Raw genomic sequence first — 14,538 nt, 5'->3', positions numbered from 1 at the left:
GTTCGACCCCTGCCAAGCTCGCGTTTTTTTGCATCAAGACCCAATTGGATTGAACCAATAATTTGATCAAATATAAAAATAAACTTCTTTTTTTAAATAGCATGAAATTCATTTAGTTGAAATGTTTGAAAACTTGATATTTAAAGAACCATTACATCCATAATAGCAGGTTATGCCCATAATCCAATCACGCTCATTGCTGCTGCACCCAAATATAAGGCAACCAGTTGACCCATCTTAAAGAAAGCAGACCCGGCATGAAAGCTATTGGCGTTGAAGTGAGGGTAAATGATATTTACTAAAACATCATAGATCAAGATACCAGCACTCAATGCATCCAGGATTCCAGTTGAAAGTAGAGTTTGTGTGGCATTGGCGTTATAGGATTGATAAAGACCGACACCAAGAGCAATGCCAATCGGTGTTGCAAATGTATCTATTGGAATCAACGGCATACATTGGATTAGTTTATGGCTGTCGCCTGACAACATCAGACTTCATATAACTTCAAAGGTATACTTACAAAATACAGCCATGTATATGGTCATGGCCCATCGTTTAAAGTTGGCCTCTGTAACAATCGCAGACAAAGCAACACCCTCAAAAAACTGGTGGAAACACAAGGCAATTAAAAGAGTGGTGAATTCATCGGTAGCGACTCCAAGCGTAAGTCCAATGATAATAGAGTGCGACGCAATACCAAGCTCAAGGAGATAAACCACAAGCTGCTTTTCGCCACCATACATCAGAGCACCTCCATGAGTATGACCTTCGTGATGGATCATTTCATCATTTACCATAGTAGATGCTTCGTTTTCTATTATTTCAGATTTGTCAAGAGAATGAGAAGCCCCTTTTTGATGCTTACGAATAGCATGACTGGCAAAGACTTGAACCAGGTGAGTAAGAAAAATGCCAACCATTGCAAATACCGCGGCGAACCCTGTAAAATCGGTAAAGCTTGATGGTAGACAGGGATGGACTAAAGTATGGACAGATGACAAGAACATGTGGACCAAAGCAGTTGAAAGAATCACACCAGCGCCAAACAGTTTGAAAAAGGTAATTACTGTCTTTCCAGTCTATTCATTTTAGAAAAAGATCCAACGCCAGTTATATTAGTCAAAACAGATAAAACGTTGGGGCTTAATGAGCAGCAATTGAGATCATGTAGCGACTTACATCCGAACGAATAAAGCGTTTCCCCAGTATTGGAAGCAGGGTACCAATAAAGGATGCAAGCATGATAATAAAAATTGAGGCAATATGCATTTTTAAATCATAATTTCCAGAAATTTCCGAGGCACATGCATCCAATGGCTCTGAGAATGGATTAGAAAAGATTAGTGGTGAAAAAAGAAAGCAAATAGAGTATCAAGAGTCAGTACCGATTTAAAACCAATTACAATATGAAACAGAATATTTGAATAGCGTTGCCTTGGGAAGCATACCTAGAGAGTTATGAACATGGCCTTCTAGTCCATGACTGTGGTCATGGTCGTGGTGACTGTGACCATGCGAGTGAGGACCTTGGTGTGGAGCCATTGTGTAATGAATTGAAAAATTGACTGGATTGACAAGCCGAGGTAGATTGTATGCAAGAGGTGTTGTAGAACCAAATGAGTATATAGAATGTTGTAACTGCGAAGGTACTCTTTTCTTTTAAGCATTTGGCTAGTGCATAGATGGCGTGCTTTAAATCCAATCAGATCTGTCCTCCCTTTGAGCTTAGAACCAATAAAAAGCACCAATTTGCCAAGCAGAGAAAAATAAAAGACGCTATAACCAATCATATGATTTATAGGATCATGCAAATGACGATATGCCGCATTTGCATACTACACAGTTGCAAGGGCTGGCTATTGCCAAATAAAAACAGTCTGGCGGCAAGCAGTCTTGCTTATATACTCAAACTTTTACAGCCGTATTAATGTAACATGAAACACTAAATAAGGGCTACAAGATACATGATAAACGGCCAGTCTCATGATTGATTGATGCTCATTTTTTACAAAAAAATACAGCAAATATTCACATTCCTGTTCCAATACATTCTATACCCTTGATATCTCTTCGACCTTGACTTTCCTTCCCTCTAAATCAAACAATTTGAAGTGAATATTGCGTGATCGGCATGTATAGTTGCATTCCCGAGATTTGTTGAACTAGAGTGCGAACCCATCTGATATTAAGATACAACAGAGCTTCTTCAATAAAAGAAATAGTCAATATCCAATAGAAACGAATATGTAGCGATTGTTTATTCCGGATTAAAAGAGTTATTACAAGGCCAATACAGAAAAGTGTTTCATTTTACGTGAATACGACTGTAATAAAGGGACAGTTCTGGCCGTCAAGTATAAAAACACATTGCTTAATATTCTGGCCAAAATATATCAGCTGCCCAGAGCACCAATCCCGTCTCTACCCAACTACAAGATCAGGTGGATGGCCAGCAAAGCAAATAAATGCGACAAACTATTTATTAGATAATGAAGCAGTGACAGCAGCAAGCCAGTTAGATTTTTGGCTTGGCAAGTAGAATGGCTCAACGCCAGAATATTGCAATTCAAATCAAGACATCGAAAATAGTATCCTTATGAATGATGGCCGTATAGGTCCACCCTATATCTTTTTTGAGCATCCAACGCAGCTGCAAGACTATGCTCTCTTCTTATATCTGACGCCCGTCTGCGTATTTCTTGACTTCTCAAAAGCTGATCGTAGTTGCATTGTATCGATTGCTCATAAGAATCAATCGAATTGATGCCATCCTGTATTCAAGACCCATGATTTAATTATTAGTAAGGACCCGTTCAAGAAAAGCTCGCAGCATGGAGAACCATACCTTGTATCTCCACTTTTCACAGCTCTCGACAGATGTGTATGAAGATCGACGGTCCCTGAACAAATCGTCTTTTTCCATTGTGCTGTCTGATTCAGACTCCCAGCATGTATCAGAAGAAGATGCATTTATTGGTCGATGTCTAATACTATTTGCCTGGTTATGCTTGAAGCAAATATAGTTGGAATTGCCTGTTAATTTTGAGACCAGACATTGACACAACACATTTACAAAGACGCATGCTAAAAATCATATATATACACTTTTCATACATACCAAGTTGAAATATGGCTGCCTAGTTGTCAAAGATGAATCTAGCTTCTGCCGTGATGTATTCAGTTCAGCCATCTCTCCAAGAATACGCTGTTTATACTGATCAAAGTTGGACTGGATAGTAGAAATGTGCTCTGCAGATTCAACCCGAAGAGCTCTTAACTCATTTCTGACCTTTATAGATAGAGTATGTGTTTTGAGTGTGTCTATGGGATCCTCTGAAATAGTACCTAGTAAAGTAGTCGTGATTACTGGTATGGTGCTGTTTTCCAACTCTGCATCCACACGACTTTTTTTGATAGCCTGATAGCAACCATTGCGCTGGGCATTAGCATCAAGAGTTTCAACAGACTCGCTGATAGATAATCCTGCTAGACTGTTGGAGTTATTGTCTGTATTCATGGGTCTGCGATAATGCAATACTTGCTAAAGTTTGATGCTCGACCAGAACTAGGATCTTACCAACATAATAAAAACAAACTCTCACGGGCCAAGATAGAAATACTTGAACGCGTCACCCCTCATCTGGAGTTCAAAGGAAAAAGTATGCACATCCCCTTGATACAAGCCAAGGCTACGCAGTCGCAATATGGGATCGAATAAATATGAAACATGGTAGAGTATGCAGCCGTATTCATGTAAATGAAACATTAAGTAGGGGTGTCGATGTATAATAAACAGTCGATTTCATGACACGATTCACACCAAATATGCTGGACAATAATCGTGTTCTATGAATTTTAGTTGACTGGTCTTTTGGCGATTGGCATCAAAGCAACAATTGCATTCCTAGAACATGAAGTCTTCTCTTGAACTAAAATGTATTCAAGTTTATACAGTTTGATTGAAAACAGCATAACCCAATATCTGGATTATAATGGATGGATCTGGTTTTAAACTTGGAGACCGTACAATGTATGGTTATACCAAAAGAAGAAAATATCAGTTTAAAACTATAGTTTGTGAGCATCATACGATGGTCGTTGCCCGTGTGATTCCGGATACAGGAAGAGTTGAGAACGTCTATTCAAGCAGCCAATTTCTAGTAGGAAAAATAATGGTTGAACCATTATTTTTCCAAAAAATATAGGCAACTAGTGCAAGATATAAAAGTATTCCGTTTTACGTGAATACAACTATAGTTCATTGACTCATGGCTACTATTACTGCTACTCGCTCTTTCGACTACTTGGTGCTTGGTGCTGGCTCGGGTGGTATTGCTTCTGCCAGGCGTGCTGCTTCCTATGGTGCTAAAGTTGCCATTGTTGAAAATGGTGAGTTTTTAGTCTAGCCATTGCAACTATTATTTCTACTCCCTTTTACTAACTATCATATACTCATCATGCTGATTAGGCAGATATGGTGGAACTTGTGTCAATGTTGGTTGTGTACCCAAAAAGGTCATGTGGAATGCTGGTAAGTTCTTTGTAAGCAACCAGTGCACTGTTGGTGATGCTCATCACATGAAGCCATTCAGTGATCAATCTGCCAACAATACTGTTCAGATATTGAGCGATACCTCTATCTGTTACATCAGAACGATGGAGCAAGATTTAGAACCAAAAACTACACTTGATACTAACGCACTCTATCCTTGGCATGTGTGCTGTAACAGCCGATGTGGCCGAGACTCTTCATAACGCTTCTTGCTATGGATTTGATGTCTCGTCCAACGCTCCTTTTTCATGGTCTACCTTTAAACAAAAGCGAGATGAATATGTCAAGCGTCTTAATGGAATTTATACCAGCAATCTCGAAAAAAGTGGAATTGACATGATCAATGGTACTGCAAGCTTTGTAGATAGCCACAATGTTAGCGTAAATGGGGAGATTATCCATGGAAAACATATTCTGATTGCTACGGGCAGTCGCGCTTGGATTCCGTCATTTGAAGGGGCTCAAGAGCACGGTACTATATCATGTCATTGTATTTAATATTCTATCATTACGAGATAGAATGATTTTATTATCAAGATTGTCGAGTAGTGCTAATTTGTCTACTTGTATCTCTGCAATCTTCAAAAATATTTAATTTATACTAGGTATGACTAGCGATGGTTTTTTTGAACTCGACTTTTTACCAAAAAAAGTTGCAATTGTTGGCGCAGGTTATATTGCTGTTGAGCTGGCAGGAATTTTTCAGACTCTCGGTGCCCAAGTATCTCTATACATTCGTCAAAACGAGTTTCTTCGTTCATTCGATAAAATTATTCAGGAGGGAGTCATGGACCAGTACAAGAAAATAGGAGTCAATATTGTTCCTACCTCTGCTGTGACCAAAGTTGAGAATCTTGCTACACCAGGAGAAAAACACAAAAACCTTAAGCTGACCGTCATAAATAAGGATACGCTGGATACTACTATACATGAGGGTGCGCAAGCACTGATCTGGGCAGTAGGACGGAATGCCAATGTCGAAAGTCTTAATTTAGCTACCAGCATCCCTCAAATTAAGCTCAACGACAAGGGATTCATTGTTGTCGATGAGTTCCAGAATACAGATGCAGAGGGTGTTTACGCTCTTGGGGATGTGTGTGGAAAGGAGATGCTTACGCCTGTGGCAATTGCTGCTGGTAGAAAGTTATCTGATCGTCTTTTTGGTGGAAAGCCAGAATCTAAATTGGACTATACAAATATTCCTTCAATTATTTTTTCGCACCCTACAAGTGGATCTATTGGCTTAACTGAAGTTGCAGCCGTGGCCAAGTATGGCGCTGAAAAGATCAAAGTATATCAGTCCAAGGTATAATCTTTTGTATTGTAACTAGAAAAGCTTGAAACATTCCATTAATATCCAACTATTTGTGGGTATGCTGTGATTCAATTCGACTTGATTTAGTTTACCAACATGTATTACTCGGTGCTGGTTCAAAAACAAGCCACACATTACAAATTAGTCTGCCTTTTGCCTACTGAGCAGATTGTTGGCATGCATCTGTTTGGTCGTGGATCTGATGAAATGCTGCAAGGATTTGCTGTGGCGGTGAAGATGGGTGCTACCAAGTCTGATTTTGACAATACTGTTGCAATTCATCCAACGGCTTCCGAAGAGCTTGTAACTATGCGTTAAACTGTAGCCTAGATTGTTGTAACTGGCTATTTCAAATTGAATACTTGGTGTATTTTTTTATAGGAAAAAAGGGATATTCAACCAAGACAATCACTGCAAGATGGATACAAGTTTCATTTTACATGAATACAGTTATAAAATCTTGATCCAACATAATTACAACTCCAATAGTGACAATCCTGCCAAATTACATTATTTTTTGTATGATTTTCAGTTCTTGAGACTCTTACTAGCAACATACTTTTTGACAGAAAAATCAGTGAAAGCTATCCATCCAGCAAAAATCAGTCCAATCAAAGGAAGAGCAATCAACTCGGCAAATATATTGGGTCTAGGCGCAGCACCATTAGAGGCAATTCGAATCAGCTCACCAAGATAGTTGTTGGAGATACAAAACCTGTTATTGAGGACGCTTGCAAGCATAAACTGGGCAGCAGATTCGGGAGTCGCTGCAGTAGATGCACCTTCGATCTCGGCAGTAATGGCAGGTTTAGCTTTGTTCTCCTCGAAGAAGCCAGAGGTGTCCATATTACCTGGGAAAAAGGCATGAACCTTGATGCCTAATGGAAGGAACTCGGATCTGAGAGCATCGGCAAATCCACGAATTGCATACTTACTATTGAATGCATGTAGATCAAGGTATCGATTTAAATTACAGCTTGGACCCAGCCAACTAGACGATTCAATAAACTACTACCTTGCGGAATAAGCGGAATAGCCTGTAAAGGACATGGTGGACAGAATGCTTCCTACAAGAACAATGCGCCGAGGAAGATGAGTCTGATGAGACGTATCAAGTCCTGCTACCAACTCTGAGCAGTAATCAGTGCCAGTAGTACCCATGTCTTTTGCCACTTGAATAGCAGCACGAATGATATTGAGAGCAGTAAAGTAATTCATGTTAATCATGCCTTCATGAACAGCTCCAGTAATAGTTGGTACAGATTCGATGACACTGGGCAGTTGATTGGCGATAAAGCCAGGAACAGAACCACCGGCATTAGCAATAATCCAGTCTGGCAGTCCAACATCCTTCTCTAAAACATGCATGAATGCCAGTGTTTTTTTATAGTCGGTCAAATCCACTGGATAACAGCGGATATGGCCATCGTTTTTGGCGATAGTGATAATCTCATCGGTAGTGACCTGCAAGGCAGATCGTCCAGTAATAGAATCTTCAACATCAGTGCCTCTTGCGACCAGAGTAACTCTAGCGCCAGCCAAGGCCAGCTCTACAGCCAAAGCCTTTCCCAGTCCCTTGGAAGCACCAGTAACTAGGACATGTCTACCTTGTACCTCTGTCTTCAAGAGCTGCGGCTGAAACCAGCCAGACATGACCCAGCAAAAGGTCAAAACTCCCATCCCTACCAGCGACAATGCCAGTGGGTTAATAACCAAAGCAAACCCGCCAGCAAGCAGAAAGTTGATGAATCCCATTAGAGCTGGTACTAACAGATGGTTGGCTTAGTAATCTTGATAGAAATAGTGGTGTCAACTTTAATATTCAACTCGAGGTTTGTCTAAATCCAGAAACCATCACCCCACTTGTTCATTTGTCAATTCAAGCATTTAGATCTCATCAATGTCAAACTCCACATCAAACCCTACAAACATTCAAAAGTTAGTAGTCTATTTGGCTACTTGACACAGTAGCAGTCCTTCCGTACCTTCTTCTCCGACCTCTCCAGTCATTTCAGTCTCATTGATCTTGACATTATCAGGCAATTCTCCATATGACTTTAACAAACGTGCTTCATCTGGCGTATACTTGAGAATTACATCCGCCTTGGTGTCTTGATAGTCTCGCAGTCCAAGGAGAAGAACATCGCCTACTCCAATCCTATAGGTATTGATGGTCGTTGAGTACGTAGAAACCATTCGATTTAGTAAGTCTACCCATGACAACTTACCAGATCTTTTTGCGGAATGCGCCTCGAATATGTGCTAGCCTCTTTTCGCCATCGCAGCAGGATGTTTCTACCCAGCCATTTCCCACCATCTTGGTCACAGATGCATACTCCTGCCCATCTTCCTTGAACACAAGCTCTCGCTTATCAGATTCATGATCGTTCTTTCCTCTATTTTATCAATATAAGCCATGTTAATGCATTTACGTTTAAAGTCGTAGCCAAAAAGTCCTATATTAAATAAAAGCCCGCTAGGATTGATGATGTTTCTATGGTGTATGTATGCTGGAAACCCCAGAACATACAGATTGTTCATTCCTTCATCAATATATACAAGGGTGTGACGCTTTTTATAGTGAGCTATCCCCAATACCCATTATTGCTAGGAAACCTGGGATTGCCAAGGACATTCGTGTGCTTACCGCTTACGGTTCTTGCCACCTTTCCCTGTTAAAAATCATAGAGTAAGAAATAGCAGTAGAAACCCATCGTGCATTCATAAGGATAGTGTGAGTATAACATGGCATCATTTAACAAGTGGTTATAAACTACAGAGTTCGGAGTTGACAGCCAAAAGACCAAAAGGTGAGGATGAGTCCATCAGCAATTAATGGTATAAACAAAAGTAGCCAACCTTTGTTCTTGGTCATTTTCTCAACAGGCAAGTTTATTGCTAGCTCACACTAACTATAATAATAGATTTGAGACGACTTGAAAGAAAAACTGCAGATTGACTGAAAAAACGAAAATCTTGTCACGTGAATCTTGTCTGGTTGGCATAAAAGTTACTGTCCACAGGCTCTTGCATGCATATGGCGAGTAGGCCTCTGCTTAAGAATAGCAGAAATGTTTTTTAAAACTTGTTGGGCCACCTATACTTACTGGGGATGGTCATTTTAATTTTACCATGCATTTCAATAAAATATACGCGATATTGTACTCGGGCTGTAGATACACTACCATTTGAAAAATATGGATTTGCAAACAGTCCAGATACTACAATGCTGTCGAGTAAATGTGGATTGAAACCAATTATTGAGACTGGCTATGTATTTTAACACTCTTATTTAGTGGTTTATTTTGAGTTGATGTGATACTTGATGGTTAGACCATGACAAACATACATATGATCCCCTGATACAGTATACAACTATGCATTTTGGATGAATTAACTACCCAACAAAACAAGTCAATGAACTTGAAAAGGATTCAAAATCAAGCAACAGCTATTGCGTCGCTTTTAAAAGCGATCTAGTTTTGATAGTCAATTGAAACATACTCAAACACATGGATTATTTGATCAAGCGATTGGCTTGAGCAATCAAAACCACCACCAAAAGCAGAAATATAATGACTGGCCTCAAACTTCAAGGCTTTCACGTTTGGAGATACAGCATACAGATAATCATTGTAAACAGATATGGCCAAAATAGACCACTCGCAACAGCACTTTGAGATGCATCACTTTTCAAGTCGAGCACTTTGTTTCTAGTAGCCGGATCATATTTGGTAATCAGCTTGTCCAAACAAGTAGAGACAATCACCATTACAAAAACAGCAGTATAAACTGTACTGTAGACTCCAAATAGGCCACCAAATGTCAATACAGTGTTGCATGGTTTCAAATCGCATTTTTTAATTATCTTGTCACCAGAACAACAATACAAGTAGTCTTGGGAAAGAACAATATCAATAATGAAATTTGAATGTCGTTTAAACGATCCAACATTATAGTCTGATTGTGTCATATGATAGTCGTTGTATATCAAACACGCAATACAGTCAATGTGTAACATCAACCAACCGAGCATGTAACTATTGTATATTGCAATGCAGAATACAATCATTTCAGGATGAATATCAAAGTGATCCATTTTACACGAATACAGTTGTAAAAGGGTGCGTTTGCGGTTACACAACACCCTTGAAGGGTGCTTTTCAATATACCTGATAAAAGGGTCGTAAAAGCATAATCCAGTTGACATGAACATCAACTCGATTAATATGATACTATGAATAGGGAGTAGCATACTGTCTAGTTTGATAGTAGCCCACTACAAGCAATCAAGTAACCCTGTGTTGTTGGCTAACCTATAAGGGTTAGGGTTGGTTTGCTATACAAAAAGTATAAATACAACCGAGTATGTCCAGTTTTATAATCAACACCAATATCAACAATCTGCCCATCTAACCATCTTCTAAACCCATCCATTAATCTAATGAAGTTCATTGACATTTTATTCGCACTGAGCGCGGCAGCAACCGCTAATGCAATACTGGTTTCAGATAATAGCAATGACTCAGTTCAGGCATCAAGCACTTCGAGTCAAGTGTCTGGTCCAACCAATGAACCTGAACCAGGTACTTCCAGACAAGGCCAGCAATATTTGTTGTATCGAACTGATCCAGGTGTTCCAAAACGAAGTCGGAAACGCCCAGTCAGTGAGCCTGGTCCGAGTGCTCCAAAACGAAGTCGGAAACAATCAACGAATCAACCCGGTCCAAGCACTTCCAATCAAGACCAGCAACAGCCAATGGACGAAGAAGAGTCGGGAAATACTGCTCCAAGTCAAGAGGCTGTATTAAGCGAAGGAGATCAGAAAATCCTTGATACTATGAAAAAACAACTTGAAAAGCTTGAAAAAAAGGAAAAGAACATGTGCCAAGCCTATTATAATAGTGTACTTCGTGGATTAAACCAATGGGCAGGGTTAGGAAAAGGCAAAGGCAAAAGTATACCTGGGGTAAGGTACAGCCCAGAAGTTCAAAAACAATTGAAAGAAGATTGCGAAGAAGTAGGAGAAGTAGTAGACAGTATCAAACAGCAAGTGAAAAAGTTTATGAAAGGCTATGGTTTGGAATATGAAGAGCCGGATTCAGACGTTGAAAAGTCGAATTCAGACGTTGAAGAGTCAGATTCTGAAGAGTCGAGTTCAGATTCAGATTGATGATGTGTCGATGAATTTAATTTTCAATAAATTTAGACTTTCTGGTGTGTTGATATTTGTCGAGTATCGTGAATGGGTCAACAACCATCGTTGATTGCGTACTGCATGTTTGTGTATACTGTGTTGGGTATTACATCAACAGTTACTGGATTGTTGATTGATACATTGGCATGGTTTGTTCCATATACATCAATGACCTGATAACAACCAGTGTTATTTGTACGTGTAACTATCAGTCAGATTTTCATGATACCATCAACTGATCATGTCGTGTATTGTACAACAGACGGAGCAATACATTTATTCAAAGTCGGATGTAGATTGCGTCATTAAATGATTTGATATTGGTCAATTAGTGTTGTGTCAGTTTGCAATGTAATATATGTGGTATTACGACCATGGTATTGCCAGATTTTTGTGAGCTTCGGGTTTGTAGTGTAGATATAATCTGTAACTGTTTGTAGTTATCAGAAGAAACCAAACCAAAAGTGTAATGTGAAGCTGCACAATAGTTTAAGATTAACAGATTTTATCTTTTCAGGAATAGTGAAAAGATGCAATAAAGTAATTACAAGATTGAAATAGTTTGAAGAGTTGTTTATTAATGATATAGTTATGGGCTCTTTTATAGTAATTGATTGTTCGTGTCTTGTGGCATGACCATGTGAATTGTTTGATAATAAAGGAGGGTTAATTAGAAGGCGTAAAGTGGAAACTACTAGGATCATCACTATACCATATTACCACTTGGGAGTATCCTGCATGGATATTCCAACATAATTTCCATGCAGATGTAACCCAGTTTTTGGATTATAGTACAAGTTGTAGTTTTTTCATAATCCACCATAAGAAAATAAGCTTTTACAAATCAGTTTGAAATGTCTCGAGTCCAACTATGAATCCATTGTCATTAAGCAATTTCATTCCTGTCTTGGTTAATGAATACGTGTTCATCTGATTATTCTTGACTCTGAATCCATTGTTAACAAATTCCTGAGTAGCATTACCTTTTAAAGCATCCACATACTTTTGTTTTGTAATTTCATTTTGTTTCTTGTTAATCCCTTTTGAACTGAATTTGTTTTCATCACAATAGTACATTTTACTGACCAATGATATAATACAGTTTCCTTCATATTCCAACTTGAACAGACCCGGTGTTCTGCTGTCATACACCTTATTCTCAATGGTATCGTCTCTTTCCAACCACAGATGCCGATTCTTTTTAAATTCATCTTTTAAGCTTGGTTTTATGACTTCTAACGATTCATCAGATATAGCAATGTAAGCTGAATCAGTGTCCATCATACAGTACTGATAATCACTTTTGTCAATGGAATAATCAATAGAGTCGTAGTAAAATTGAAGCACTCGTAGTTTCGCTAATTGATACACTTGAAATCTAATGTGAATTGGTAAACTTTGTTTGAACGACATCTTTTTGAAACGAAACTCGCATCCTTTGTTCATGTCTTGATGTTCAATATAATCATTCCTTCTGATGTTTTTGATGTAGTTATCTCCAGTAACAATCTTGACTGTCTCGTGCTTCAAGAAATCTGTGATGCATTTACCATAAGATGAATTTCCCATCAATTTCATCATTTCTCCACGTAATTTATAACCAGGACTTGTATCTCGGACTCTTCACTCATTTGATACTTGCTCAGAAAACGACTTGAAATGTGCTTTACGTTCATATCTTACAGCAAAAGTAATATTTGAAACAACCAATCCATGCTCAAGATACCATTTCAGCAGTTTAGTAGCAAACATCATCGTCTCACCAAACATACTTTCAACTAATCTGTTACTTTTGTAATTTGGGTTGACATGTGCCTGTGTGTCAGAGCTTAAATCATTGCATGTAATCTCAACATTCTTGAAAATAGGAGGCATTCCAGCAAAGTGCTCCTTTAAATGCTCAGGAACAGCAATATCACATTCTATCATTCCAAAGAACGTGTTATCCAAGACATCTTTCAGAATACCGGGATAGACTTGAACTACTTGGTGCTCACCACACGGCATATCTTGACTTATCGCCCACAGATATAAAGCATTGGTATCATATCCAAGTATTCCCTGACAAGGCTTTCCTTTTCTAATTCTGGTCGTCTTTTTCTTGATAATGATGAAATACGATACTTGGACCACCAACCAGATCATCTCTGTATTTGTGATACAATTCTTCATTTCCTTTGAATAACTGAAACTCGCAGTCTTTGCTTTTTGTGTGCCAGAGATATTTAAGAGTGAGTCTAGGAACAAAGATGCCGTTTTTGTGGATATCAAGATTCAACGACTGAAAGAAATTACCCAGCTTCTTTGTCGCTTCTACGCCTGGCTTCGCATCCAAATTGTTGTAGTCGTTCAGCAAATCATACATGTTGGTGTGAGTGAATACCATTTCATTATAATCGTTTGATGAAACTGATTCACCCTTTAGATTGTTGTAAAACCACTTTTTGGATGGAATATGTGAATTTCTAAGAACTTGAATGACATTATTGGAATATTGTGTCAACTTTGGATGTTCATCAATGTATTTCGATAAATTCCGAGTTGTGATTGTGTCAAACGTTTTCAAGAACTTGTCAGTAGTATGTGTAGAGCACCGAACAATACCGTTTTAGTTTCCAGCAGAAATTTCCGCTGTATCTGGCATTGACATATGCAAGTGAAAATACAGAAATAATGATCAAACTATTTATTATTTTGCGCAACTATATGGTTTTAATCCTCTTCATCTGCTTTCGCGTTGACTCTGACGTGTTCACCATAGATTTGCTCAGCAATCGCCTGGATAAAACACACGTCAATTTCCGGAAGATTCTTTCGGATCATCACCAGGAATCGACTGCCTCCAAGCCTGCTTGTGTCCTGGTGTACGATTTCAGATAGGTGCTTGTAAATATCGACAACCTTGTCGTGCCAGGCGATGTTTTTGTCACATTCTTGCAGTCGTGCCTTTAATGCTGGGTTGCGGTCCAAATGCATCTTCCAGTTTTGAGTCCGCGAGAGATTCTTGTCCTTGAAACGTTTCTCGTACTTTTCCAGGATACTGCATGCATTCAGCATGCCTTTCAAAAAGTCGCGCTCTGATTCAATCCCGCGGAGCTTTTCTTTCAATTCTTCAAGTAAAGAATCCTTGGCCTGCATTTCTCGGTCCTTGGCCTGCATTTCTCGGTCCTTGGCCTGCAAAAAATCCTCCAAGAGCGACTCTTTCTCCTCGATTGTTGCATTCGACTGCAACACCAATGCGACCTTCGACTTCTTTTCGGGTGCCTTGACGATGAGTGGTGACTTGGCAGACAGACCGGCGGCAGAAATACTCGATATTGGGAGATCGGGTTCCAGGGCAGTAGCATCCACTGCCTGGTGCAGAGTGAGTTCATTTGGATCAAACACAACGGTGGCCAGGTTATTCAAGTTCCTACTGCCGGCTGTGACAACGTCAGCGACCTGGTCAAGGCCGTCAAGAAGGAACTACCC

At 39.3% G+C, this 14,538-nt stretch overlaps 8 protein-coding genes across 8 annotated transcripts in view; 2 read left to right on the top strand and 6 right to left on the bottom strand.

Annotated features, from left to right (window-relative positions):
- Positions 1 to 170: 170 nt before the first annotated feature.
- Positions 171 to 1,545, bottom strand: BATDEDRAFT_92797 (uncharacterized protein; the record flags this gene model as incomplete). Its single annotated transcript, XM_006682944.1, has 4 exons — positions 171 to 436; positions 524 to 1,082; positions 1,183 to 1,322; positions 1,452 to 1,545. 4 exons carry the CDS (start codon positions 1,543 to 1,545, stop codon positions 171 to 173), a joined length of 1,059 nt encoding a protein of 352 aa, XP_006683007.1.
- Positions 1,546 to 2,597: 1,052 nt separating this feature from the next.
- Positions 2,598 to 3,520, bottom strand: BATDEDRAFT_28603 (uncharacterized protein; the record flags this gene model as incomplete). Its single annotated transcript, XM_006682917.1, has 3 exons — positions 2,598 to 2,774; positions 2,849 to 3,087; positions 3,118 to 3,520. 3 exons carry the CDS (start codon positions 3,518 to 3,520, stop codon positions 2,598 to 2,600), a joined length of 819 nt encoding a protein of 272 aa, XP_006682980.1.
- A 751-nt stretch (positions 3,521 to 4,271) lies between these two features.
- BATDEDRAFT_21097 (glutathione-disulfide reductase GLR1) lies at positions 4,272 to 6,354 on the top strand (the record flags this gene model as incomplete). Its single annotated transcript, XM_006682883.1, has 5 exons — positions 4,272 to 4,392; positions 4,472 to 4,534; positions 4,734 to 5,027; positions 5,161 to 5,861; positions 5,958 to 6,354. 5 exons carry the CDS (start codon positions 4,272 to 4,274, stop codon positions 6,186 to 6,188), a joined length of 1,410 nt encoding a protein of 469 aa, XP_006682946.1. The 3' UTR covers positions 6,189 to 6,354.
- A 44-nt stretch (positions 6,355 to 6,398) lies between these two features.
- Positions 6,399 to 7,671, bottom strand: BATDEDRAFT_36291 (uncharacterized protein; the record flags this gene model as incomplete). The annotated part of the gene is made up of 2 exons (XM_006682930.1): positions 6,886 to 7,671; positions 6,399 to 6,804 (listed from the first exon to the last, which is right to left on the bottom strand). Exons 1-2 carry the CDS (start codon positions 7,623 to 7,625, stop codon positions 6,399 to 6,401), a joined length of 1,146 nt encoding a protein of 381 aa, XP_006682993.1. The 5' UTR covers positions 7,626 to 7,671.
- A 185-nt stretch (positions 7,672 to 7,856) lies between these two features.
- On the bottom strand, positions 7,857 to 8,268 carry BATDEDRAFT_6504 (uncharacterized protein; the record flags this gene model as incomplete). The annotated part of the gene is made up of 2 exons (XM_006682876.1): positions 7,857 to 8,028; positions 8,099 to 8,268. Coding segments are annotated over 2 exons (342 nt in total), but the record flags the coding sequence as incomplete, so codon positions are not given.
- A 2,046-nt stretch (positions 8,269 to 10,314) lies between these two features.
- Positions 10,315 to 11,043, top strand: BATDEDRAFT_92721 (uncharacterized protein; the record flags this gene model as incomplete). The annotated part of the gene is made up of 1 exon (XM_006682969.1): positions 10,315 to 11,043. The coding sequence occupies one exon, from the start codon at positions 10,315 to 10,317 to the stop codon at positions 11,041 to 11,043; it is 729 nt and encodes a 242-aa protein (XP_006683032.1).
- A 329-nt stretch (positions 11,044 to 11,372) lies between these two features.
- BATDEDRAFT_28599 (uncharacterized protein) lies at positions 11,373 to 13,432 on the bottom strand (the record flags this gene model as incomplete). Its single annotated transcript, XM_006682916.1, has 4 exons — positions 11,373 to 11,497; positions 12,051 to 12,602; positions 12,840 to 13,167; positions 13,205 to 13,432. 4 exons carry the CDS (start codon positions 13,430 to 13,432, stop codon positions 11,373 to 11,375), a joined length of 1,233 nt encoding a protein of 410 aa, XP_006682979.1.
- A 347-nt stretch (positions 13,433 to 13,779) lies between these two features.
- BATDEDRAFT_92793 (uncharacterized protein) overlaps positions 13,780 to 14,538 on the bottom strand; it is a gene marked incomplete at both ends in the record, with an annotated part of 1,010 nt that continues 251 nt past the window's right edge. Inside the window, one exon of the mRNA XM_006682943.1 lies at positions 13,780 to 14,532. Within this exon, the coding sequence (XP_006683006.1) occupies positions 13,780 to 14,532 (753 nt within the window). The remainder of the gene's footprint in view (positions 14,533 to 14,538) is intronic.

The sequence above is a fragment of the Batrachochytrium dendrobatidis genome, assembly GCF_000203795.2.
Source record: "Batrachochytrium dendrobatidis JAM81 unplaced genomic scaffold BATDEscaffold_19, whole genome shotgun sequence".
Classification (NCBI taxonomy): domain Eukaryota; kingdom Fungi; phylum Chytridiomycota; class Chytridiomycetes; order Rhizophydiales; genus Batrachochytrium; species Batrachochytrium dendrobatidis.
Note: the sequence above shows the minus strand (reverse complement) of the source record. Positions and strands in the feature narration are given on the sequence as shown.